Raw genomic sequence first — 23,422 nt, forward strand, 5'->3', positions numbered from 1 at the left:
CCCTTGGAGAGAAAGGGAAATTCTTGGGTTCTTCCAATTCGTCCATCCTCGCCACGGCTGGTGCTGGGAGTATTCGATCTCGGTTAGTTAGGTAGGTACCGAGTGTTTGGTATGCTTCGTATGAATGAAGTACGGTGCTCGTGCCTGTCGTGAGATATCTACACACTACGGACTGGATTACACCGTGGTGATTGCGTAGGGTGCTGGCAATGAGTCGGTACTGAGCTGGCACCGAGCTGGTACCTAGTTAGGTAGGTAGGTAGGTGCTGAACTGGACTGAGTTGAACTAGACTATACTGGAAGTAGAACTTCCTCACCATTCGTAACTCGAGAGCTGTGGTGTATGAATGTCAATGATCATTCTAGGCGAAGTCGTCAGTGACAAAGTAGGCACGGCAGAGAGACAAGATACATAAGGTAGCGTTGTGCTGGGTTTCTCGCGGAGACTAGACACGTCTGGCAGCAGCGGGACGAGGAGGAGGGGGGATCATCTACATTGTTTAATAGTGACTATGTGGTGGCGGTGGCTCATCGAAGTCCGGTCGACCAGGAGAGATGGTCTCTGTGTCAAGCTGCAATGTCCCGCGTCGCAGCTTCAGGTGGCCTCCTGTCCCTGTCCTTGTCCTTGTGCATCACTCCATCTGCTGGGAAGATTATGCATCGTTGCGCGACCATTTTGCGCACGATCCAGTGGGCGGAGACAGGAGTCTACAAGTTGGACTCGATCGGGTCATAGTACGTTTGGCGGGTGCGTGCGTGGATGAGCTCCGTCGCCGAAATAGGTGAGCTGGTGCTTGTCCTTGTGCTTGCTTTTATAAGATGGACGCATGAGGTGGAGGCCTGAAGAACATGTTCATGGACGTCGTAACAAGACCACATGAGAGCATTGTTGAGCGGTCGAGTCGGCCACGGCCCGAGAGGCATGTATTATGTACATACGGAGTAACAAGGTACTCGTTGCCGCAATGCTAAAGCCTCCGGACCTTTGCATGTTATCTTATTGTGTATCTGCAGGGGTGGGAAGTGTCGAATCTGCTGAGGGATCAATACCTCGTCTCCAGCATTTTCCAAACTTGGCTCTCGCTTGGCTTGGCCTATTAAGTGGCTTGTCAAGACACTCTTCCAGCTCCTTGTAGATTCGTCAGCACGCACAAGGAAGCATCAGTAACCACCAGTAACCGGGTCCTCGCTCTTCGGCGTGTCCCCTCGGTCTGTGACATTCAGCCTCGCCATGGCGCGAAATGACATGGTAGACATTGGATTTCTTATCGCATGACATGGGAGAGGTCGGAGATGTTTCGGTGTGACATGGTAGACATGAAGCACCGGCGGCATTGCAAGTAAGATTAATCATCCGAGATGCGGATATTTGCCATTATTCTGGAAACTACGGTCTTATGTCAACGCGTGGATACCAGAATGAGGGCTTCTTGGATTTTGTGCATCTCTACGCTGTAGCAGCGACCCTGCGAGGCCTGCTGACAATGGACAATGCCAGGCCTCACGCCCTATGTCGATTCGATGGACATCCAGTATAAAGACCCGAGTGAGATTGCCCGCAAAAGGGAGAGCAACAGCGTGTCTCATACTCACAGATCCAACAAGTGTGTCCATCTTTGCGACATAGTGGCACAATTCCCATGGCTTCATCGAATACGTTGCCCGTTCGAACAGTCTCAGCGACGGTGCATCCAACCAATCCGATCACGACGACCATTTCCACGGTGCCACTGCCAGAATCTCTGGCGCCTAGTGATGTCCTTGTCAAAGTCGAGGCCGCTGCGTCTAATCCCAAAGACTGGCTTCACCTCGTTGCCACAGGTGCCTCTCTCAACTCTGGCGATGACCTGGCTGGCGTTGTTGTCGCGGTCGGGCCCGAGGTGACAAGATTCAAGCCTGGCGATCGAGTGGCGGCGTTTCACCCGATGGGCAAGCAGTATGGTGCGTACGCCGAATATGCCATTGCGCCCGAGCATACCACACTCCAGATACCGGACGCATTGAACTTCGAAGAAGCCAGTACAATTCCCCTTGTCAGCCTAACGGCCGCCTTGACTCTATTCAGAAGACAGGGCTACGTCGCGCCGTGGCAAGCAGGCGCGCAGGAGGAGAATCAGAAGAAGCCCTTGCTTGTGTATGGGGCCACCACTTCGCTGGGCACATATGCCATCAAACTGGCCAAGTTGGCAGGAATCGGCCCGATCATTGCAATCGGAGGTGGAAGCAGTAATTACGTCAAGGGTTTCCTCGAAGCTCGGCAGGACGCTTTCCTGGATTATCGGACCGGGATGGCATCGCTGAAAGAGACTGTCAAGCGCCTCACGGAGGAGCGTCATTTGCAGCTCAGAAATGGCCTTGATGCGGTCAATGAACACGAAAGCTGGGTCCAGGTCAGCCAGATGCTTCATGGCGGGGCCAGGCTTAGCGTGTTCTCCGGGGCAAGGAAATACGACGAGGAAGCCATTCCCAAGAACGTCGACATCATCTATACCTTCGTGGGAACCGCACACGAGGCCAAGTATCGGCCCAGCATGCCCAAACGGCCGTCAGTGGAAGATGCGCAAGGCGATGTAGCGTTCGCCAGCGAGTTTTTCGCTTGGCTAGAACAGATGTTGAGACAGGCCAAGTACTCCGGTCACCCGGTCGAGGTGATCCCTGGAGGCCTCAATGGCGTGGCCGAGGGCCTCAATCGACTCAGGAATGGCCAGGCGGCGGGCAAGAAGTTTGTGTATCAGATCGGGTCCATGGCTCGGAAATAGTCATGCTGTACACGGGGACCAGACTGATAACCGAACGCAGGTAGTGAGCTAGTCTGTCCTATAAGCACGCTGGGTGAGGTGAATCGAGTGTGATTGTGAAACTGAGACGGTTTACCTTCTGAACTGCGAAGGAGTGTGGAGCGTGAGAGCCTCTCGAGTTGCGCTGGAGGAGAAGTTTCTAAACAATGATGCCGCCTCGATACGCCTCTCCTCCGTGGCGCCAAATGCATGTGCAACAAGACGACGGCTGGTTTGTTTCGCCTAGATACCAATGCTTTCGTGTGAATGTCTAGCTAGGGTTAGGAACATTGGCACGCAAGGAGGTCAATGGTCCATAACCAAGGGCGGGCCTGGCCCAAAAGAGACGGGACAACCTGAAGCGCAGAAGACTGTCCGACGAGTTCGAGGTGTATAACGATGGAGATTTTGAGTACAAGAAACCTGGGCGGGAGCTGCTGCATGAGCGCAGGTCGCCGCCACGTTCTGCAGGAACCGCCAATGCATTCAAGCCTGGGGGGCGGGACTGGGAGGACCAGAAGCTCGAACATATATCTGGCGACGAATTAACCTTGACGGAGTAGTTCAGCAGTGTGGCTGCTACCTCATACGCAGCTGAGGCGCTGTGGACAGTACTGTGTAGCCAACCGTTCACGAGGTTTCAGTGCCCTTGCAGAAGTCGGCCGACCGACGGCGATTGCGCGTCGTGTTTCAAACCCAGCGCGTCCCGGCAGTTTTGTATGCAATTCCTGTGGGCGGAATGCCTTCGAGGGTACACAAATATGCCCCGTCATCGGACTTCCGTCGACGAATACCGGCTCAGCATCAGGTCGAAGCTCATCCAGGGGAAATGGCGTGGGGCAGGACGCAGCAGGGAATCATTAGATGTACACAGTACTCGTACTCCGCAAGGTCGACATAGACACCAATGGCCAAGCAGTTGAAATTGATAGTGCGGTTTCAGGGGTGGCGGGGAAGATGGCTGCTTAGAGATATCGGATACTGGTCCTTGTCCATGCGCAGGGAATGGAGGAACTGGCGGTGGGCACTGCATACTCCATACTGTGAACCAGGTAGGGATCGCAGGGGATTGGCATCGCTGCTGGTCAACTCGACGGCCCAGTCGCCGATGGGAGATAGTGTACCCAGTACGAGTCCACGCGTCTCCTTGGCAGGTACCTGTCCCGCCGTCCCGCCCTCCTCGACGCCCCTCCTCTTCCGACGGCTCGTGTTCGACTTGGCTGTGCCCAGCGGCGCCGACCACCTCTCCTCCGCTTCTCCTGCTCTCTGCTCCTTCCACGGCCAGACGATAGCGGCGTCACGTCAGCCCTGCTCCCTGTGCTCCATGCTGCTCCACGTTGCTCCACATGCCTACTCCGTCCTGCACAGCTTCTCGATGGGTGCTCTGCATGAATTCCGACCGCCAGGTTCTCGTCATCGGCATCGTGAACTCTGCCCATGCCTGCGTTACGTTCTTTGTCCCCCGTGCGCCAGCAATATCCTCTCCCTTTCTTTTCGCGGCCCTTTGTCCTGTACGACACCGACATTCCGGCCGGTATTAATAGTGGCACGCTATGGCCCACCGCGCTGGCCGGAATTGCGCCAAACCAAGATCTCGCCAACTGGTGGTTGATATACCCAGTCGCCCATGGAAGGTTCGTTTCAGACCCGGGTCCGCTCAACGGGGATCGCGCAAGCCCAGAAAAGTCGTCGTTTCGGCAAAGGCCAAGAGATCTTGGGTGAATTGGATATCGAGCCCATTGCACAGCAGCAGTCACATTTACAGTCCTCCACGGCAGTCTTCTTCTAGTCACTCACTCACCCCCCCGCTGTCCTTCACTCTTCTACCTCGCTCCTCCCCATGCTCGTCTGGCACGGCTGCTTTGATCAGTGACCGTCCGCAGTGTCGTATCCCCGACTTCTGACGAGCCGGACTCGTCCTTTGTTTTCAGGTCCTTCTTTATTCTGATTGCTTCCAACACAAAGACACGTTCCTTCGCTATTTCAGGCAATGTCATCTGTAGGCATCGCTGCTCGTGCAGCTACAGGGGGAAATTCGAGCACTGGCGGCGGCTCCCACTATCAGAATGACGCGACCAAACTCTACCTCGATGGACTCAACAAGTCGCTGGGACACAACTACCTCTGGGCCTTGCTCGGTGTTGTCGGCCTCATCCTTGCGCACTCGGCAATGACACGGGTGAACGCGCATCTTCGACACCTGGCATCCATGGGCGGGACGGGTGCTTTGCAGTACTTCGCTTCATCTTCTCCGGGCCTGTCTCTGCTCAAGAGCACGCTTCTTTACGCACCACTTCTATTCTACCGGCGAGCGAGAGAAATCAGATTCTCGCAGCATGTCAACTTTGGAACCCTTCCTACGCGCTTCCAGGCCCTCTTCATCCTCCTCATCACGGGCACAAATTTCTTCGCCTGCACCTGGAATATCCCGTGGTCAGATGCTGAACTGCAGGTCCTGCCTATCCTACGCAACCGCACCGGAACGCTGTCAGTCGTGAACCTGATCCCGATCATGGTTACGGCTTCCATCAAGAATCCTCTGATATCATTGCTCGACATCTCTTACGACACCTTCAATTTGATGCACCGCTGGTTTGGTCGCCTGGCAGTCTTGCAAGCCGTCGCTCACACTGTATGCTGGCTCGTGTCCAAAGTACAACGCTACGGCTGGTCGGGTGTGAAGACGTCAATGCAGTCTTCCTTCATCTACAGCGGCTTGATTGCCACTATTTGTTTTGTTGTCATTCTCTTATCGAGCCCAAAGCTCTTCCGGAACTTGGCCTACGAATTTTTCCTACACTTACACATTGTGCTTGCTGTGTTGGTACTGGTCTTCCTGTGGATACACCTGGAGGATCTCCCTCAGCGGGGCTTATTGCTGGGTGCGGTCATCATATGGGTTGTATCGAGGTCCTGGCGGCTTGCGATATTGCTGTACAGAAGCGTCGGCAGGGGCGGCTCAAAAGCGAAGATTGAGCCCCTCAGTGGCGGTGCAGTCAAAATCACCCTTCACCTGGCGCGACCCTGGAAATACCGGCCTGGTCAGTCGCTGTACCTGACGGTACCATCCATCGGTCTCTGGACTGCACATCCCTTCTCTGTTGCCTGGTGCGGTGCCGAGGACTCTTTAAGTCAGTCCATCTCTCGAAAGTCTAGCTACAACGAGAAAGCTCCAATCGTCCGCGTGCAAGATAGGGACATGGAAAGAGCCACAGGAGTGGAAAGTATATCGCTGATCGTCAAGAAACACACCGGTCTCACACGCAAACTCTGGACCCTCGCTATGACAGGGCAGACAAGCCTCCCAATCACGGCTCTGGTCGAGGGTCCTTACGGTGGCGAACACAGTCTGTCCAGCTATGGAACCGTCGTCCTCTTTGCGAGCGGCGTAGGAATCACCCATCAATTGGGATACGTCAAGGACCTTGTGGAAGGATACGCCAACGGCACTGTTGCGGCACGGCGTGTCACCTTGGTCTGGGTCGTGCCCACCACAGAATGTCTGGACTGGGTCCGACCATGGATGCACGAGATCCTGGCACTGGAGGGCCGCAGAGAAGTGCTCAAGGTCCTCTTGTACATCACACGAGCTGGTCTAAGTCAGGCCATCAAGAGTCCGAGCGAGCAGGTCCAGATGTCAAGAGGTAGGCCCGATGTGGAGTCCATCATCCGGCGCGAGGCATTGCACAAGATGGGCTGTATGGGAATCAGCGTCTGCGCGGGCGGGGGGCTGGCTGACGAAGTGAGGCGCGCTTCGAGGTTGGTGCTCGACAAAGGTGTCAACTTGGATCTCATTGAAGAGGGTTTTGGTTGGTAGTCGCTTTCACGAGAAACGATTCGAGAATACGGAGCAATTGCTTGTTTGATGGAATGTTTCTGAGCATGGTCAGCTTCGGCGAGTGTTCGACATTAGGACGTTAGGCCTCACAGACACGTGGACAGGACAGACTCTCTTTCAGCTGTTCATTCGCTCATTCATGTGTCTGTGACTGGGAGGGCCATCCGAGGACCGTTACCGATACGGCTACTTCTCTGGGGCACACGCTTTATTGTTTACATACGCATTCATAACGACAGTCATGCACTCCATCTTGTCCCGTGAGTGGACACGTTAATCACGTGTCGACGTCGACCGCCTGACCGCCACATTGCCAAGAAATATGAGCGCGTGACGTGCTAATGCTCGTCCGTAGATGACGTAAGCGAGTTCGAACATCGAACTCGCCTTTAATTGTACTGCTCGCGTGCCGACCTCTTCTCTCAAAATCAACAGCGCAAGCACTGCCACGCTATCGCCACAAATCAAACAATTCGCTGAGTTGCTGCGCGGGCTCTGCATTCATCACCTTGATTTCATTGTCGGACCAACGATGCTTGACAGGATAGTGGTGATGTGATCTTGCCAGCTGGCTAGGCTGACGAATTCAAGTCGCGATCATCTCAGTTTGAGATTCGGCCATCGATTCCCAAAGTCAAGAGCGTCTCATGCAGTAGTATTGAAGCGTTGAAGCATTGAAAAAAGACCGTCGATTTCGAACAAAGGCCACCGTGCCATCAATCACCTCTCCGCTGTTGTCCTTCTCAGCTCAAGCTTCACGCGCCACCAGTGCCGTTGAACCATCGACCTGTTGACATTCTCTGGGACGATACCCCAGGCTACGTCAACAATATCACCTAAAGCGCCAGTCTTGACTTCCAGAAGGGCAGCGAGTGGTTGATTTCAGATCACCTGCCCCCAAAGGACAAACGATTTCATACGACACGGCATGCCGCCAAGACGCTCCAGAAATGGCAACCACGCCAGAACCACAGCATTTGGCCGTAAATATCCCAACCTTCAACGAGCCCTCCTCTTATCTTGTGAAGCAAGTCCATTCCTCCTCCTAGCCACAATTGCAGCAGGTGCCGGAATATGGAAGAGGCCAATGTGGCAGAGAGCCATTCTTTGGCGTCTCGCATTGTGGAGTTTCTTATCAAGGTGGCTTCTGGTCGGCTTCGCAATTACCACTAGCTGGAATGACTGGGGCCGTGAGGACCGAGAGGAGCGAGACGAGGGGCATCGCAACCAAGTTCGCCAGGAACTGCAGGAGCAACTAGAGCGGAATCAGAACCACGACCGAATCTGGCGGGAAGCGCAGCAGCAACTGGAGCGGCAGCAGGAGCGCTTGCGACAGCTACAGGACATGGAGCAGCGACGGATCCGGATACAGGATCAGTTGCTGAATCACATGCAGGATGAGCCTCAAGAAGATGCAGAGCATTGGGAAGACTGAAACAGGGAATATCTGCCACGAGCCAAACAAGCTGTTATGCCGGGCTCAGCGTTGCTTGCGATACAGGAGGCAACAGCCCAAGAGTTGATGAATCAAGTAGGCTACGCAGATCCTCAAGCTGGGCCGTTCCCCCAAGAATCAATACGACCGATACGCAGGTTGACTCGGTCACGTCCACGACTATCGCCACGCAACGCCCGTGGTAACGGGCACATCATAGCACCGGTTTATTCCAACCTATGAAGAGGCCAAGTCTTTCAGGCTCCTGTGTTTCACCAACCAAACACCTACTTACCTACCTATCAAGCTACAATACTTTCTCACTTCCTGAAGTCCCCCTTACTATGATAATCCTCCCAGTCGACATAAACCTGAAACTCAGCATAACACGTCTCCTCATCACTCTCCATCTTGTTCGTATACGCAGCTTCCTCCTCGCTGATCAGCACCTTCTTCAAACCGCCGCCCTGCGCGGCCGCCTCGGCAAGCAACTGCCCCTGGCACGCATGCTCCATGCTCGTGAACAGAAACGCCGCCTCATCGACCGTCTTGCCCACTGTCAGGAGGCCGTGGTTCCGCAGGATGCACGCTTTGTTCGTGGGGCCGAGGGCCTGGGCGATCTGCGCGCCTTCCTCGGACGCAAGCACCACGCCGCCGTACGAGTTGTAGACGCTGTGGGCCTTGTAGAATTTGCACGCGTCCTGGGTGAGCATCTCGAGCGGTCGGCCGAAGACGGACCATGCTTTGCCGTAGACGGTGTGTGCATGGCAGATCGCTGTGACGTCGGGACGGGCTTTGTGAACTTCACTGTGCTGTGGGTTGGGGGGGAATTTGTGTTAGCCTGGTTTTGTGGTACTGGCGAAAACTACTTACAATGAGGAAACCGGCAGCATTGGGTGGCCGCGTGCGATTTCCGCCCACGACCTTCCCATCGAGGTTCACGGCAATCATATCAGACGCTTTCAAGAGGCCGAAGTGCACGCCCAGAGCTAGCCGTCGTTAGTATATGCTCTTCCTCCCAGAGAAAGTTGACGGCATACGATTCGTCCAGAACACTTCATGGTTCTCTGGGTCCCGCACGCTGATGTGCCCCGAGATACCTTCGACGAAGCCCTCCCTGGCCCAATGACGGAACGCAGCCGCCATATGTTCGAGCTGCCATTGGCGTTGGGCAGCAAAATCGTTGCCAAATTTGGGTACACCGGGAAGCATCACGTCGCCGTGGGAGATGGCGGCCAGTGGAGACTTGTCTTCCATGCCGTGGACGTGTTTTTCTGCATCTTGCGGGGTGGAGGACTTGGATGTGACGGGAACAGAGGGAAGGAGGTCGCTGATCGCTGAAGGGGCCATGTTTTCTTGGAGATATCTATACTGGTGTATATGTAGGCGCAATGATGGACCGCCAAGGGATATGGAGATGAAAAGAACGGAAGAAGGACCACGACGGGGGAATTGGTACCAACACAATCAGCAACTCTTGAGTGCCTCTAATACTGTATGCACGGTGGCCAACGGATATCAAAGAAGTGGCAGGCTGAGATGTTGAAAGGCGTGAAAGATATCCGGTGTCAGAGATAGATATCACCATTGGATCAACGTGGGGTCTCGGGATGCCGTGGAGAACTCCGCTTACCGTCCATTGGGTCTCTGATCTTGTAGGATCGGCTTTTGATTGAATCACAAGGCGATCAGTGGCATGCAACTCACCAAGTCGAGTGTTCCGGGGAGAGAAGCGACAGTCCGACCCTGGCAATGCGCTGAGTTGACTCTCAAGTCGAACAAGGCCAGGCTCATGAGGCCGGGCTCGATCAGGCTGCCACGGGGCTCGCCCTAGGCCTGATCCGGAATAGACTTGTCTGACGTCACAGCAAGGCTGAGCAGCCTGCGATCAAGCCTGTGTCGTTGTAAAGTGAGGGCGCTCAAGGCACTGGCACGGTAACCCTCGCTCCAGGTCAATGCAGCATGGCTTCGTAAGTAGTATGCACCGTCTTATGACTGAACTCACGCTGACACAGCCAGGAACCTCCTCGAAATCCCGTTCCGACGGACGCATTCGGTCGACCTGTCCTCCGCCATCAAACAATATATCTCGACAAAGTATGACCAGTCGCCAGGCATGTTTGCGGATGACCTGCGAGAGATTGACAGGCTGAGGAACGATGCTATCAATGTCCGCGAGGCCCATGTTAGTGGCATCAAGAGACTGCAGATATACGCGGCGCAATTGCGCTACCTCGGCGGCAAGTTTCCCATCGACATTGGTGTGGACTTTCCTTGGTACCCTGCAATCGGATACGACAGGGACAAACCGGCACTGCAGAACAACTTGAGGTTTGAGCTGGCGAATATCCTCTTCAACTTGGGTGCGCTCTACTCGCAGCTCGCCTTCGGGACGAATCGCACCTCGATCGACGGGCTCAAGTCTGCCGCTGAATATAGCATGGGCGCGGCGGGGACCTTTGCCTTCATACGGACGGAAATTCTGCCTGATATGCGATCCTCCCCGCCGGAAGATATGGATGACATAACGCTGGAGAGTCTGCAGCAATTATGTCTGGCTCAGGGACAGGAAAGCTTCTGGCAGATCGCCATCAAGAAGAACATGTCGGACGGTACTGTGGCAAAACTAGCCGCCAAGGTATCCGACTACTACATCTTTGCTGCAGATGCGGCGAGGCAATCGAGGGCCGTGAGCACCGAGTGGATCCATCACTTCCAGGCAAAACATCACCATTTCGCCGCCGCCGCCCAATTCAGGCAGGCCCAGTATTGCTTGCAAAATAAACAATACGGCGAAGAGGTTGCGAGGCTCAAGGACAGTCTTGCTTGCGTGAATGAGGGTCTCCAGGAGGGTCGGTGGATCAATCCCACCGTACTCGGAGACTTGAACGGTCTCAAGAACAGAGTCGCGGAGGAACTGAAGCGAGCTGAAAAGGACAACGATCTAATCTATTTGCAGACGGAGACGCCCAAATCGGAACTTCGGCTTCTGGATCGGACGAACATGGTGGCCGCAAAGACGCCTAACGATGTGCAGAATGGAATTTCCCTGCTGGGCGAGGGCAAACCCTTCGGGCGGCCCTTGTTCGAGAAGTTAGTGCCATACGCAGTTCATCAGGCTGCGTCGATATATGCCGACCGGAGAGACCGTCTTGTCAGCCAGTCGATCATTGTCGATCTGGAAGCCATGACCGCCAGGCTCAGAGAGGTGCTCGAGTCGCTCGATCTGCCTGGGTCCTTGCAGGCACTGGAGAAGCCACTCGGTCTGCCCGGGAGCCTGGTGTCCAAAGCCGAAGAGCTGCGACAACAAGATGCTTTGTATCGGATCAAGAGGTCAATGGAAGATACGACCAAGCTAAAAACCAACGATCTCGCAGTCTACCAGGAAGGGGTTGCATTGCTAGAAGCCGAGAAGGCTGAAGATGACCGTGCGCGGGCGAAATATGGCACGGATAGATGGAACCGACCGCCGTCTACGCAGGCCCTGGCAAAGCTCTACCAGAACTCTACCGAGCTCAAGGCGTACCTCAATTCTGCCGGCTCAAGCGACAGCCTGGTGCAAACGAAGTTCCGAGAAAACGAGCACATCCTCAAAATCTTGACCGGGACGAATCGAGATCTTGAGCGGTTTGTCCCGTCTTCCAGTCAAGTCACCATGACACCGGCAATCGACCAAGCCGCTTCTCGCTTACGAACAGTTCTCAATGAGGTCTCTCGGCTAGAAACACGGCGCAAAAACAGGATGGCGGCACTGAAGGAGAAGGCAAAGGCTGACGACATTGGCCCGGCCTTGCTTGCCGAAGCCGCACGCCTCGAGCGGGAATATCCCATGCAAAAGATCGAGCCTGGCCAGTTCGAGAAATTGTTCGAAAAGCGTCTGGAAGCTTACGAACCTGATCGCGAGGCTCTGATCGTCGAACAGGAAGAGCAGGATCAGATTGTAGCACGATTGCGAGAGGCAAACAAAGCGTTTTTGGACGCTCGACGAGGTGACACGAGCACAAGAGACCGGCAGAAGGCGCTCCAAGCTCTCGACACGGGCTATGCCAAATACAAGGAACTCATCAGCAATCTCGAGACTGGACGGAAGTTCTACAACGACCTCGCCAGCCACGTCACGCGTTTTAGGGAGAACTGCAAGACTCAAGTCTCTGAGCGGAGGGTTGAGGCCAGTCAGCTTGAGGCGGAACTCGCTGGACAAGATATGGGCAGGCTCAACCTCCAGGAGACGCGACGGGAATTGAGGAGTCAGAACGCCGCCGCACCGCAAACGAGGAGTCGTGCGCCACAACAGCCGCCGGGAGACGGGCAAGAGGCCATGGCGGCTCCAATACCGACAAGAAACCCTCCTGCAAGCGTCATGCCCTCGACAGCGCCCTTGCCCGTCAATGTCGCTGGTGGCACCATTGCAGGTGGCGGCATATGGACGCCGGACATTGGGATCAAATTCGGGGGAGTGTCCAACCAGCCCGGACAGGCGGGATATCCTGCTCCGAGACGACCTTGACTTTTATCTCTGAATAGCACCTATCCACGGGGCAACGTCTAATGAGATACGAAGATGTATGTGCAAGTATCCATCACCCCGTTTTCGCAGGGCAACTCCCATGCTGGCCGATTCTCAATTCTCCCTATTCCGCACAACGCTACCGTGTTCCTAATCTCATTCTCTTTATGAGGAGAGCCCTCCCCAGTATGAGATGACGTTGAGGGATCGAAGAACTCCATCCCCAGCAAAGTTAATGTCCAATGGATCCCCCTTCCAGGTCTCCTCGTCTCAACAGCAATAGGGTGTAATACAAGAAGAAGTACGGACTCGATCCTCTACTTTGCCTTCTTATATATGGTGTCGGTGATTACCTAACGATCCGTTCTTGAGCTGGTGAATTTGCTCCCACATATTCGGCCTGTTGTGTCGTGTTTTCTGCATCAGGTATTATTAACGGCGAGGATGTCATATTTCATGTGCTCAACTGTTGCTTTTTCGCCATGGTGCTACCGTTGTGACTGCCGTGTGCCCATAAACATGTACGTATACAGGAGAATATTGCATCGTCGATCGGGATGGACAGCTCCTGCCAGAACCACCTGGGAAGTACCGCGATTGTCTGTATCGGCTTGTACTGACGATGCTGCCGGACCTCAAGCAAGTTACTGTGTGGTTGCCGGTAGTTGTATGCAGTCACATGGTGTGAGCAACGCCTTCAACCTGGTCAAACGTCGTGCTGCATGTGCTGCATGGCGGCCATAATCTGGTTGAACGACGGCTGCCAAAAGGGGCAGGAACTCTAGTTCTAATCAAAGAAGGATTACTCCGTACTTCAGTCGGACTCGATGCAGGTAATCACTAATCAACTGCAACGTCGGTGTCCTCTCTGACTGGCCGCTACCTCGCACCGCTTTGGGCAGTTGGATTTCGGGCCTAAGTCGAAGGCGGGAGGAACAGCCTTGTCGGGGCATCAAGGGCTCCTCCAGGGCTGCAGGTACGGAGTACAGGGACCCAGCGAGGCATGGCCCTTGTCCCACTTGGTCAGGGCAAAGTCAAACCAACGACACCCCTCATAATCGAGAACGAGGCACTGGCATCTCTCCCGTCCAAATCCAACAATAGTCCTCCGTTGATCACCGATTTCCATGTGCAGAGAGACAGCTCGTGTGCGACAGAATGCGTTGACTTCCATGACGTCCGATACGGGCAGGTTCCCGAAACCATGGGCCGTGACAGCCTCCGACCCTTGGATGCCGTCCAGTGGGAGGGCTCGGTCACTCTCCGGCGCCGAGCAGACGTGCTTCCAAGAGAGTCGGAAAGTCTAACTCACGACATAGACGAGGGCGCAACTTACAGCTCTGAAGATCGTGGCCATGCTCGAAAGGAGACCATCCCGTCCAAACCAACTGCACGGCAACATGCGGCAAGGAAGCCTCATCTCAAACGTGCGGTCAAGGGTCGGAAGCATGTCCACGGATTTTATCCAAAGAAGGCCGTTTCCAAGAAGGAGAAACCTGACGAGTCCCTCCCAGTGTTGAGGTACAACGAGGGCCCATCGTGGCTGCTGGAACTCGACGGCGAGGAGATCAATCCCTTGCTACCGTCGCCGTTCCCCAATGATCTTGTTAGGAGACACATGCACAGTCGTCAGTCGACCAGAGGTGATCTCAACCAGTGGGAAGCATACTGATTATTCTTCCTAGTTCCCGAAGTGCTGGCTAAGCTGGTCTCAAAGGCCGCTTTGAGTGCCCCCTATGGCCGTGCTTTCTCGAGCGATCTCATGGCTTCGCTGTCGATGCACCCGGCCCAACTGCACGCCATGATGTTTGCGGTGATGGTCCACGATCGCATCCAGCAAGGGATCAGCAATCCAACCGCAACGGAGCTCATGGTCGGCATGGAAGCCATCCGACATCTCAACAAGGAGATCAGCAGTCCGGACCCTGAACGAGCACTCTCCGACTCGAACATCTGGGCCGTCCTGGTGCTCGCGTACTCTGGAAGGGAGGACAAGCTGAGACCCGCGCAGAGTTACCCCCGGCAGAGCTTCCTGAGAGAGCTGCAATCGATCCACATCTATCTGAAGATGGACATCGTGATCGAGCATGTCCTCGGCCTGGTCAAGATGATGGAGCTGCTGGGAGATTTGCGGAAGATCAAGACGCCCGGGATCGCACAAACCGTGTCGTGGTAAGTCGTCCCCAACAGACTTTGGGCCATGTTTAGAGCGCAGCTGAGTCCGTACCAGGGCCGGTGTAATGGGCGCGGTCCGCAATCTCACCCGACCAATCTTCCCGTTCGTGTCCCACACGGCGACCTTCGTCCACGAAGACGGCCGGCTCGCGGTATCGCAGCACGAACGCGAGGCCGTGGCCAAAGACCTAGGCCTACTGGGCGCCGGCTTCTGGCAAGTCTGGAGCTTGAACGCCGCCTCCACAGCGGCCTACCTTGACCGTCTCTTCGAGGTCATCCAAGACATGGCCGACTTCACCATTGTGGTCGAGAACCACGCCAGTGGACGGTGGATACCCAGAACATCCCCCGAGATCATCGACCAGCGAAACTTTGTGCAGCATAAATTGATGTCTCTGCACTCGGAGGAGGAATTGGTCGTCAGCGGTGGGCTTGTCGCGGAGGACATCGATGTACAATACGAGACTTGCCGCCTTGCCTGCATAGTCTACTCGTTTCTGGTGGTGTTCCCCGTCCCCCCAGTCGTGGGACCCTTCGAGACCCTCGTGGGGAGGTTGAAGCGCACGCTGAAAGCGACCGACTGGACAGTATTCGACAGGCCCCGGCTGCGACTACATTTGTGGATTCTGATCATGGGCTCGATCGCTTCCATCGGACTGCCGGATCGTCCTTGGTTCCTGCTAAGAGTTATGGAGGTGCTCGAAGACGTCGGCATGACGAACTGGAAAGGCTTGAAAGCATTGTTGAAGACATTCTTGTGGCATCCGCGGACCAGTGACTTAGACGGGCTTGACATTTGGAAAGCGACTCAGCACGCAGATACCCCCGATTTAGCACAATGACATGCATACCATAAATCCACTGTCCAAAAGACTCTCCCGGTGGAGATTCTCGGCAACCTGACAGCTGATGTATTATCGTTTGCTTTCTTCCCTTGCTCTGTGTGCGCTTGCGCGGTGGCAGATTGAAGAATCAGATCGCATACGGTGCTTTTGCATTCGTGGCACAATAAAGCTCCAAGTTTCCAGTACATATCTTCTACAACGGATGATGAACCTCCCCACCGCCTTGTAAGTTTGGTACGACCATTCAACATAGGAATGAAAGCACCATGACCATCGACCATAAAACTCGCTGCCACATTGCCAGTCTCCAAGGGTATCTATCCAACGCAGTAAAGACTGTCTGTCCAAATGCCTAAGCCGGGCAAAACGTATATCGTAACCAAAGAAAAAGGTGGAGGGCACCTGTGAACCCCAGTCCGAATCACCGGAAATATCACCTCGACATGCCCTGGATCCAATCCGCATTCAAGGGGAATTCGGGGAACTCGGAGAATCCTCCCTTCCCTAGGTAACTCGCCAGATCAAACTGCGATGCCATCCGCTGGTATGTCTGCGCGGACGCCGACTGCTGCTCATATACTGACGACGAAGAAGAAGCGGACGATGACGAGGCGGAAGACGACGCTGATGGGGAGGGTGGCCACCCCCTCTCAAGCTCCTGGGAGGACTTGAGGAATTCGATGTCCTGGAGAAGTTCCTCGACGCGCGAATGAAGGTGTTCGATCTCTTGGGCTCGTTGCGAGCAGGCGTGGTTCAGCGCCTCGTGCAGCTGGCGGAGTCGCGCCCATTCCGCCTCGAGGGCCTCGACCCGGACTTTCTGCCGCGCGCGGAACGCTTGCTGGGCCAGTCGGTTCTGTTTTCTTCGGCGCTGCACAGAAACAACGCCCTTGTCAGCGGTGGCGTCCTATAGTACGGACGGGCGGGAAGGGGGTGCGCGTAGGTACATACCTCGCGCATCTCTGCCGTCTCCCCGACTTGGGGTGGGCTTCCTGCGTCTGACGGCGTAGACATCCTCCTTTCAGCGCGTTGCGCAACTGACTCTTGCGGAGGTTGAGCTGGTTGGGAGCCCATGGTCGTGTGCAGTCAAGAGTGCGGTGGAGGTGGACTGTAGATGTGAAACTCGTACACCACAATCTCGGATTCAAGGGGGCACCCAGGAGATTCAACAGCCAAGTTGTGACGTGCGAGGTAAATGATCCTTCAGAGGGCGTTTTGGTATCACTCGAGGTCGATCACAGCTCCCAATGACGGTGGCAAGGGGTTAATAAATCGACCTCGACCACACACCATGGAAACATCTTGGCTTCTTGTGTGAGATCTGGCCCGTCTGGAGCCTTTACTGGAACGTTCATCTGCGCTGGCGTATGCCGACCGACGCAGAGGGCAACTAACAGAGAATAAGATTCCATCATTTGCTGGTCTCGGAAGGTGACTGGGAGCAAGGTTTCCTGCATGGTGCATCCGAGTGCTGAGCGATTGTTTGTACTGTTAGCGGACCCGACAATCCGGAGTCACACATGGGAGATGTTTCCACCACCACCGTCCTTAGCACTGCGCGCGGCCGGCGGATGGCTCCGTGGAAAGCTCCATATCTGTCGCTCCAGCCAGACACAGCACGATGAACCTGTTGCCCGCTACGGCATGCCCCAAGGGAAGGAAAAGTGGCGTCGGAAAAGCTTTTAGGCAGTGGGCATCTCCACGGGCGAAGGGGGCCGCCTGCTTACCTCAGTACTTAGGGGCTTCGGGGCTTAGGGGCTTAGGCACCCCTGTCGGAAATCCAACTGCCCAAAGTGGCTGCCGGGGGCGCCCCTCGTATTACCTATGGGATTCCACTGGCGTTGGCACTGGCACTGGCACTTGCTTAGGCGAATGTGCGGTTAGTCAGCCGCTGCGCATGCACGTGTTCGCACGCAGCCGAATTCGTCTTGGTTCCCGAGCCAAATCTGCACACTCTCCTCTCTTCGGCCCTATCAACCCCCCCCCCTCCTTTTGCTTTCCTCGGTCAAGATCGATGATGCTATCCTCCTACTCCTATCAGTGACGCGCTGGGAATGTCGAATGTGCGTGACATCAGACGTCATGCATCGCGCCGCATACTGTTAGCTTCGACCTTACTCGGGGTTCCTGACCGGTCATCCGGTATCGAAACAGCCATACCGTCGGTACCACAGGCCACCTCGCACGGCGTGTCGACCAACCACCATGCGCCGTCCCGTTTCGACATAGAATGTCAGATCCGACCGCGGAAGAACCCACCAAGCCGGACAGGAGCGAGGCACCTCCAAGGCTGAGATTTGTTACGGCACGACCAGACACCAAGCAGGGCAAACAGGAGGCTAAAGCAGCAATCCGGGCTCACGCTTCACAGGCCTCGTGGGCGAAAATCCGGAAGAAGGGCAAGCAGCTAAAGCAGCCGGGTATTGGTTCAGGCGACACCGCGCGTCCTGACCAGCAGCAGCAGCACCGCCTAAGCTCCGCTGGTGAGCCAGCCAGTTCCAGTTCCAGCTCCAGTGCCAGCGTCAGTGTCAGTGTCAGTGGCAGTGCCAGTACCGCGCTCGTATCACGTTTCGACGACGACCCACCACATAATGTCGACCACGCGTCCGGAGCTCCTGCAAGCGCCCGACAGGTCGTGCCCTCGAGGGCTGCGAGACAGTCCATTCTCGGATCGATCAGTGTCCCCAGTCCTCTCCGAACGGTCGGCGCGGGGGACGTTGATCCTTTTACAAGCTATCCATCACGGCTGCCCAAGGAGGTGGCCGCCCCGATCATTAGTCAAGGTAAGCCCGGGCTCCGATTCCCACCACGCTCCAGAGTTGCGGCATGCAAGCAATCCGCCCGACACGTGTTTGTGCGGAGACTGATGTGTCTCGGCCTCGCCTCTCTTAGTCAACCACTTCCTCAATATCATCTTCCTGCCAGATCCAGACCGACCCACGCCGAGCATCGTGGAGCGTTGGATATCTTGCTACATGAAAGACAGCACCTTCTTCCATGCTATCTGCTTCGCCCAATTGGCAAGGTCGTTGGCGACAGAGACTCGCTTGAAACCGATCAACCGAAAGGCGTATTGGTATTGCTACGCGGAGGTCGTGCGCGAGGTTAATAGACGATTCAATGATCCTGCGGAACGATGTTCCGACGAGACCATCTTCGCCGTGCAGGCGTTGGCGTTCCATGGCGACGCGACCACGGACGAAGCCGACACCCCAAGATCGCCCTCGCAGGGCCCCATGAACAGCATGCAGGGCCTGGACATCTATGCAGGTCGACTGAACCCCGTTTCTATGCACGTCAACGGATTGGCGAGAATGCTGGCGTTGCGGGGAGGGATTGCCGACATCGAGCTGCCCGGACTGGCGGCAATGCTGAGCTAGTAAGAACCGCCATGCATCTGAGACCACCCTCCCTTCCAGCTGACCCTGTCGCGCCGATTGGGACTTCCTGCTCGTTCGTCGTCAGTGCTGATTACTCGTCCATAGTGGAGACCTGCTCCTAGCGTCCCGATCTCTGCACAACCCAGTCTATCCCTTCGTTCCCATCGGCGAGTCACCGGCACGCTCCCTAGCCGACGTTAGTCGAACCGATCACCCTCTAGCCAAACTCGGCACTGGGTTTCAAGTGCTGCGTGATCTTATTTCCAACGAGGAATCCGCACAGCGGCTCCTCTCGACTCTCTGCAATCTCGCAGCCTATTCACTCGGTGTCTATGACTATATCATGGGCAGGCCGCAGGCGCCGAGCCTCAGAATCCTCGCCGACCAGCGGAACTTTGTCCAGCACAGTCTGATGCAGATGTGCGCCACGCCCAGCGACCGCACCGCCGAGGCTGCAACGAACAACCCTTTGAGCACCTTATTGCTGGAAGAGGCATGTTGGTCAGCTGCCGCCGTGTACAGTCTGATCGCCGTGTTTCCCGTTCCTCACCCGAACGCTCCGTTTGCCGAACTCGCCAAGCAACTCAAGCAGCACCTCGTCGACACTTCATCGCACTTTGCACGGACATGGCAAAAGCCTTCACCGCTTGTATTGTGGATGACCTTCATGGGCGCTCTGGCCTCTATGGCCGCTGAAGAGACCAAGGAGGAAAACGCATGGTATATAACCGTGCTTGAACGGCTGGTGCACAGGATGGAGATTCCCAGCTGGGTGAGGTTGAAGGACCTGCTGATGGATTTCCTGTGGTTTCCAAACACGAGTGACCCAGATGGGCAGCAACTGTGGAAGGAGATACACACGTCCAATCCATTTGGATGAAAAAGTGCTTCTCACTGCGCATATACTCCTGCGGCCTAGGACACACGATGCAAGAGCAGGCTAATGCGTTGAACTTCGGCCAACACTATAACCATCCCCCATCGGTACCGGCCCTCAACTGCTCCTAGAGCTGTGTGTGTGTGTCTGCACGTCCTATTTCCGCGATCGGTACGACACGGGACGACACGACTGCATGATGCCTTCCTGACCGGCGCACAATATCCGGGCCGTTGCAGACAGCACAAGTCCAAAGAAACAGACATAAAAGAAGCTCGGTGAGATGTCTGTTGTCGTGATTCCAGAATTGAACAACCGAACGGGTTGACTTTTGTGAGAATCCGAGGGTTCCTCCTCACAATCATCGCGAAACCGCCCGTCAGTTAAGGAAACAGCATGCGAACTATCCAGATTGGTTCAGAAGATCAACCACCTAAGGCGATTGCGAGAGACACCTTTGTGATGGAGAACCCGCCCAATATCTGGTTCGATCATGACGAACGCAAGCTCACCAACGGTCGTAACAGACATTCAAGAATTCACGGTATTGGAGAAGAAGTTAGGCACTTGCGGCACATCTTTGAGGCCGACCGAGGCGGAGCACATGCAAATAGGGACCTGACGAAGCGACGCTTGCGATAGTCGAGAAGCCCGGGTTTATATTATATTTCGGGGAGGAAGGAAATCAGCTATCCGACGAATGGCATGCTCCGTGTATAGATACCACGCTCAATGGCGACGTGAAGGAAGAACATCCGTGAAAAGATGGGTGAGTCGTCTTCAGTCATGCCATGTCATGCTGATTGAGATATCTATCTCAGTACCAGTCTCGGTATCAGTACCTGCTACGCTCTCATGATTGAAATGCTGATATGGTTGCCGCTGAGAGAGGGTCAGAAGCTGTGGCAGGGATCGGCTTGGCGGAGCTGTTGAGATCGAGCATCTGTGGACCGCCTCTCGGTGAGAAGGAGAGCCAGAGGAGATCGAGTGAAGAAGAGACGGGGAGAGGATTGACTGCAAAACCAAACTGCTGCTGATAAAGGCTGGCTGCAGTATCGTCAATCACGTGATAAACGCCACAAGAAGAGTTGCGGCTGGAGCGCGAGCTAGACCTATCTTGGCTAGCACATATTGGCACTACATATTCCTCAGGCTTCGACCTGCGAACCATTGAACCATTTACTCTTCAATCGTCCTCGTACTGATATATTCAAGGCACCTGTGATTGTAGTCAGGCTTACACGACCTTTTCGAACCACACATACTTGCTTGCCCTGTTCCGAAGAGCACAAGAAGCTGCTCCTGGACGATCATTTGACCCCGCCAAGTTCAACATCTCAAGGTCGTCAGCAAGATGCGGCTCAAAGACGTCCAACGTCTAGAATTACCGCCGTCGGCAGATATGCATGTCCATTTGCGGCAGGACCAAGTAAATGTCCCAGCAGCCCCGATACTGGACTAGACTGAAATCATACCTCCCGGTCTGCAGGTCATGGAATTGGTGGTTCCTCAGATCTTGAAGGGCGGAGTAGACACCGTCTTTGTCATGGTATGTAGATCTTGAGACGTGCGATACTCACTTTCACGTCGGCTGAACTGCTTTACAGCCCAATCTGCAGCCGCCGATCACGAGTGTAGCCCAAGCCTTGGAATACCAGTCGCGTCTACAGGCTATTGAACCCAAAGTCCATTACCTCATGTCACTCTACGTGGGTCATCTGTGGTCTCCGAGGCGGTAGTTGTCGCGGCGGTCTAACGGCACCAGCTCCATCCCTCCATTACGCCCGAAGTCATCGCCGAAGCCGCAACCGCAGGGATTGCTGGCGTCAAGATGTATCCTCAAGGTAAGGCATGGCACAGCGTGAATGAGGAGGTGTTCTGCCTCCATGCCGAATGGTGTGTTGATACAGTCTTCTTTCTTAGGCGTGACCACGAATTCCGAGTCAGGTGTGCCGGCGGATTTTCTAGACGCCTACCCCCCCGTCTTCGCTGCCATGGAGCAGCATGACCTGGTCCTCAACCTGCACGGAGAGTGGCCGGGACGTCTGCCAAGCGATGATATTTCCCTCGAAGAAGCGTTCCTACCGCAGCTGATGAGGCTTCACGAGAAGTTCCCGCGTCTGCGATGTGTTCTTGAGGTGAGTAATTAGGTCGTGGTCATAGATTGACGCTACTACAATAATGACACATGTCGCAGCATTGTTCCACCGCCGCGGCTCTCGATGCCGTACGGGCTTGCGGTCCATCCGTTGTTGGTTCGTTTCGGCCGTCCCTGTACACCCCGACCCTGATACCACCGTGGCCCATGACTTTCCAACTCCGCTTTTCGTTTGTCGCCGCCGCTGCTGGTCTCGCTCTTCTAAAGATATGGCTCCCGCAGGAACGATAACCGCACATCATCTCTACCTGACCGGACAAGACAGCCAGACAGACCCTCTTGCGTTTTGTAAACCTATCCCCAAGAAGCCGTCAGACCGCGATGCCCTGATCAGAGCTGCTTGTAGCGGCGACCCGAAGTTCTTCTTGTAAGTCAGTCACTTGGGGCAATCAGTCGGCTCCGGGTCGCGTCCTTCTCGCGGTATCATCTGGTCTGACCTGTCATGCGCTAACTGTGTGTGTGTGCCTGTTTGCCCCACAGCGGCAGTGATAGCGCACCGCACCCTCTCGGTTCCAAGACCCAAGGCGGCCAAGCAGGTCCAGTCCCGGCAGGGGTATTCACGCAGCCATTCGCCACCCAGCTCGTGCTTCTAGCCTTCGAAGAGGCAATTGCCAGGGGTGTCCTCGGACCGGACGAAGTCACGCAGGACCATCTCGAGCAGTTCCTGAGTCGATCTGGGAGACGGTTCTACAAGTTGCCTCTGCGGAGCACTGACCCTGGCAGTGCCGCCGGCAAAGGACAAGGACAAGGACAACCCAAGATCGTGCTTGAACGGAAAGGCGAGACTATTCCCCCGAGCATAAAGACCGAGGATGGTACTCTGGAGATTGGCTTGTCAAAGGCCTCGGCTCCGGTGTTCAGTCTAAGCTGGCTTACGTAGGAAAGTAGGTAGGCCAGTCACGAGCGACTCAGTCACGCAGTCGGCCAACGACATACAGCGCAAGATAAAATGGCATTGACGTCGCTATTGTATGCGATTGCGATCAGTGTCGAAACTTGAAGGCTCGAAGGTCGAAGAGTCGAAGGTTCAAGCTAGGAAAATAAAAATCATAGATGGCGCCGGAGAACACGTGAAGCGGACTACGACATTAGACTCGAATGAACGTGGACATGAACATGACCGTGGACATGAACATGACCGTGGACATGAACATGACCGTGGACATGAACATGAACGTGGACATGAACATGCAAACAGCCAGGCATCGGTGATTGTACCCTTTGTTACCGTGCAAGGTCTTGTGATCTCCGTGTGACGGCGGAGGTCAACACACACTCATACGTTAGACGGTGATGATCGTACTCATGGTTGGTGCTATCTCTAGTATTTTGATATCCCTAGTATTTTGATATCCCTAAGTGTAGGGTACTCCTCTCCCACACCATGCCCTACCACGCCACGCCATGCCATGCCGCGCCCGAGTATGCTCTGC

The 23,422-nt window shown here is 55.1% G+C and overlaps 9 protein-coding genes across 9 annotated transcripts; 7 read left to right on the forward strand and 2 right to left on the reverse strand.

Annotated features, from left to right (window-relative positions):
• Positions 1-1,640: 1,640 nt before the first annotated feature.
• G647_01027 (uncharacterized protein) lies at positions 1,641-2,759 on the forward strand (the record flags this gene model as incomplete). The annotated part of the gene is made up of 1 exon (XM_008724429.1): positions 1,641-2,759. The coding sequence occupies one exon, from the start codon at positions 1,641-1,643 to the stop codon at positions 2,757-2,759; it is 1,119 nt and encodes a 372-aa protein (XP_008722651.1).
• A 2,008-nt stretch (positions 2,760-4,767) lies between these two features.
• Positions 4,768-6,594, forward strand: G647_01028 (uncharacterized protein; the record flags this gene model as incomplete). Its single annotated transcript, XM_008724430.1, has 1 exon — positions 4,768-6,594. One exon carries the CDS (start codon positions 4,768-4,770, stop codon positions 6,592-6,594), a length of 1,827 nt encoding a protein of 608 aa, XP_008722652.1.
• Positions 6,595-7,543: 949 nt separating this feature from the next.
• Positions 7,544-8,050, forward strand: G647_01029 (uncharacterized protein; the record flags this gene model as incomplete). Its single annotated transcript, XM_008724431.1, has 1 exon — positions 7,544-8,050. The coding sequence occupies one exon, from the start codon at positions 7,544-7,546 to the stop codon at positions 8,048-8,050; it is 507 nt and encodes a 168-aa protein (XP_008722653.1).
• A 320-nt stretch (positions 8,051-8,370) lies between these two features.
• G647_01030 (uncharacterized protein) lies at positions 8,371-9,400 on the reverse strand (the record flags this gene model as incomplete). The annotated part of the gene is made up of 3 exons (XM_008724432.1): positions 8,371-8,862; positions 8,924-9,039; positions 9,091-9,400. 3 exons carry the CDS (start codon positions 9,398-9,400, stop codon positions 8,371-8,373), a joined length of 918 nt encoding a protein of 305 aa, XP_008722654.1.
• A 612-nt stretch (positions 9,401-10,012) lies between these two features.
• Positions 10,013-12,557, forward strand: G647_01031 (uncharacterized protein; the record flags this gene model as incomplete). The annotated part of the gene is made up of 2 exons (XM_008724433.1): positions 10,013-10,020; positions 10,070-12,557. The coding sequence occupies 2 exons, from the start codon at positions 10,013-10,015 to the stop codon at positions 12,555-12,557; spliced, it is 2,496 nt and encodes an 831-aa protein (XP_008722655.1).
• A 1,003-nt stretch (positions 12,558-13,560) lies between these two features.
• On the forward strand, positions 13,561-15,574 carry G647_01032 (uncharacterized protein; the record flags this gene model as incomplete). Its single annotated transcript, XM_008724434.1, has 3 exons — positions 13,561-14,185; positions 14,243-14,729; positions 14,788-15,574. 3 exons carry the CDS (start codon positions 13,561-13,563, stop codon positions 15,572-15,574), a joined length of 1,899 nt encoding a protein of 632 aa, XP_008722656.1.
• Positions 15,575-16,010: 436 nt separating this feature from the next.
• Positions 16,011-16,648, reverse strand: G647_01033 (uncharacterized protein; the record flags this gene model as incomplete). The annotated part of the gene is made up of 2 exons (XM_008724435.1): positions 16,011-16,445; positions 16,526-16,648. 2 exons carry the CDS (start codon positions 16,646-16,648, stop codon positions 16,011-16,013), a joined length of 558 nt encoding a protein of 185 aa, XP_008722657.1.
• Positions 16,649-17,804: 1,156 nt separating this feature from the next.
• G647_01034 (uncharacterized protein) lies at positions 17,805-19,834 on the forward strand (the record flags this gene model as incomplete). The annotated part of the gene is made up of 3 exons (XM_008724436.1): positions 17,805-18,357; positions 18,467-18,953; positions 19,060-19,834. 3 exons carry the CDS (start codon positions 17,805-17,807, stop codon positions 19,832-19,834), a joined length of 1,815 nt encoding a protein of 604 aa, XP_008722658.1.
• A 1,351-nt stretch (positions 19,835-21,185) lies between these two features.
• On the forward strand, positions 21,186-22,869 carry G647_01035 (dihydroorotase, homodimeric type; the record flags this gene model as incomplete). The annotated part of the gene is made up of 8 exons (XM_008724437.1): positions 21,186-21,260; positions 21,321-21,380; positions 21,439-21,540; positions 21,597-21,675; positions 21,755-21,969; positions 22,029-22,086; positions 22,212-22,356; positions 22,470-22,869. The coding sequence occupies 8 exons, from the start codon at positions 21,186-21,188 to the stop codon at positions 22,867-22,869; spliced, it is 1,134 nt and encodes a 377-aa protein (XP_008722659.1).
• Positions 22,870-23,422: the final 553 nt, after the last annotated feature.

The sequence above is a fragment of the Cladophialophora carrionii genome, assembly GCF_000365165.1.
Source record: "Cladophialophora carrionii CBS 160.54 unplaced genomic scaffold supercont1.1, whole genome shotgun sequence".
Taxonomy (NCBI): domain Eukaryota; kingdom Fungi; phylum Ascomycota; class Eurotiomycetes; order Chaetothyriales; family Herpotrichiellaceae; genus Cladophialophora; species Cladophialophora carrionii.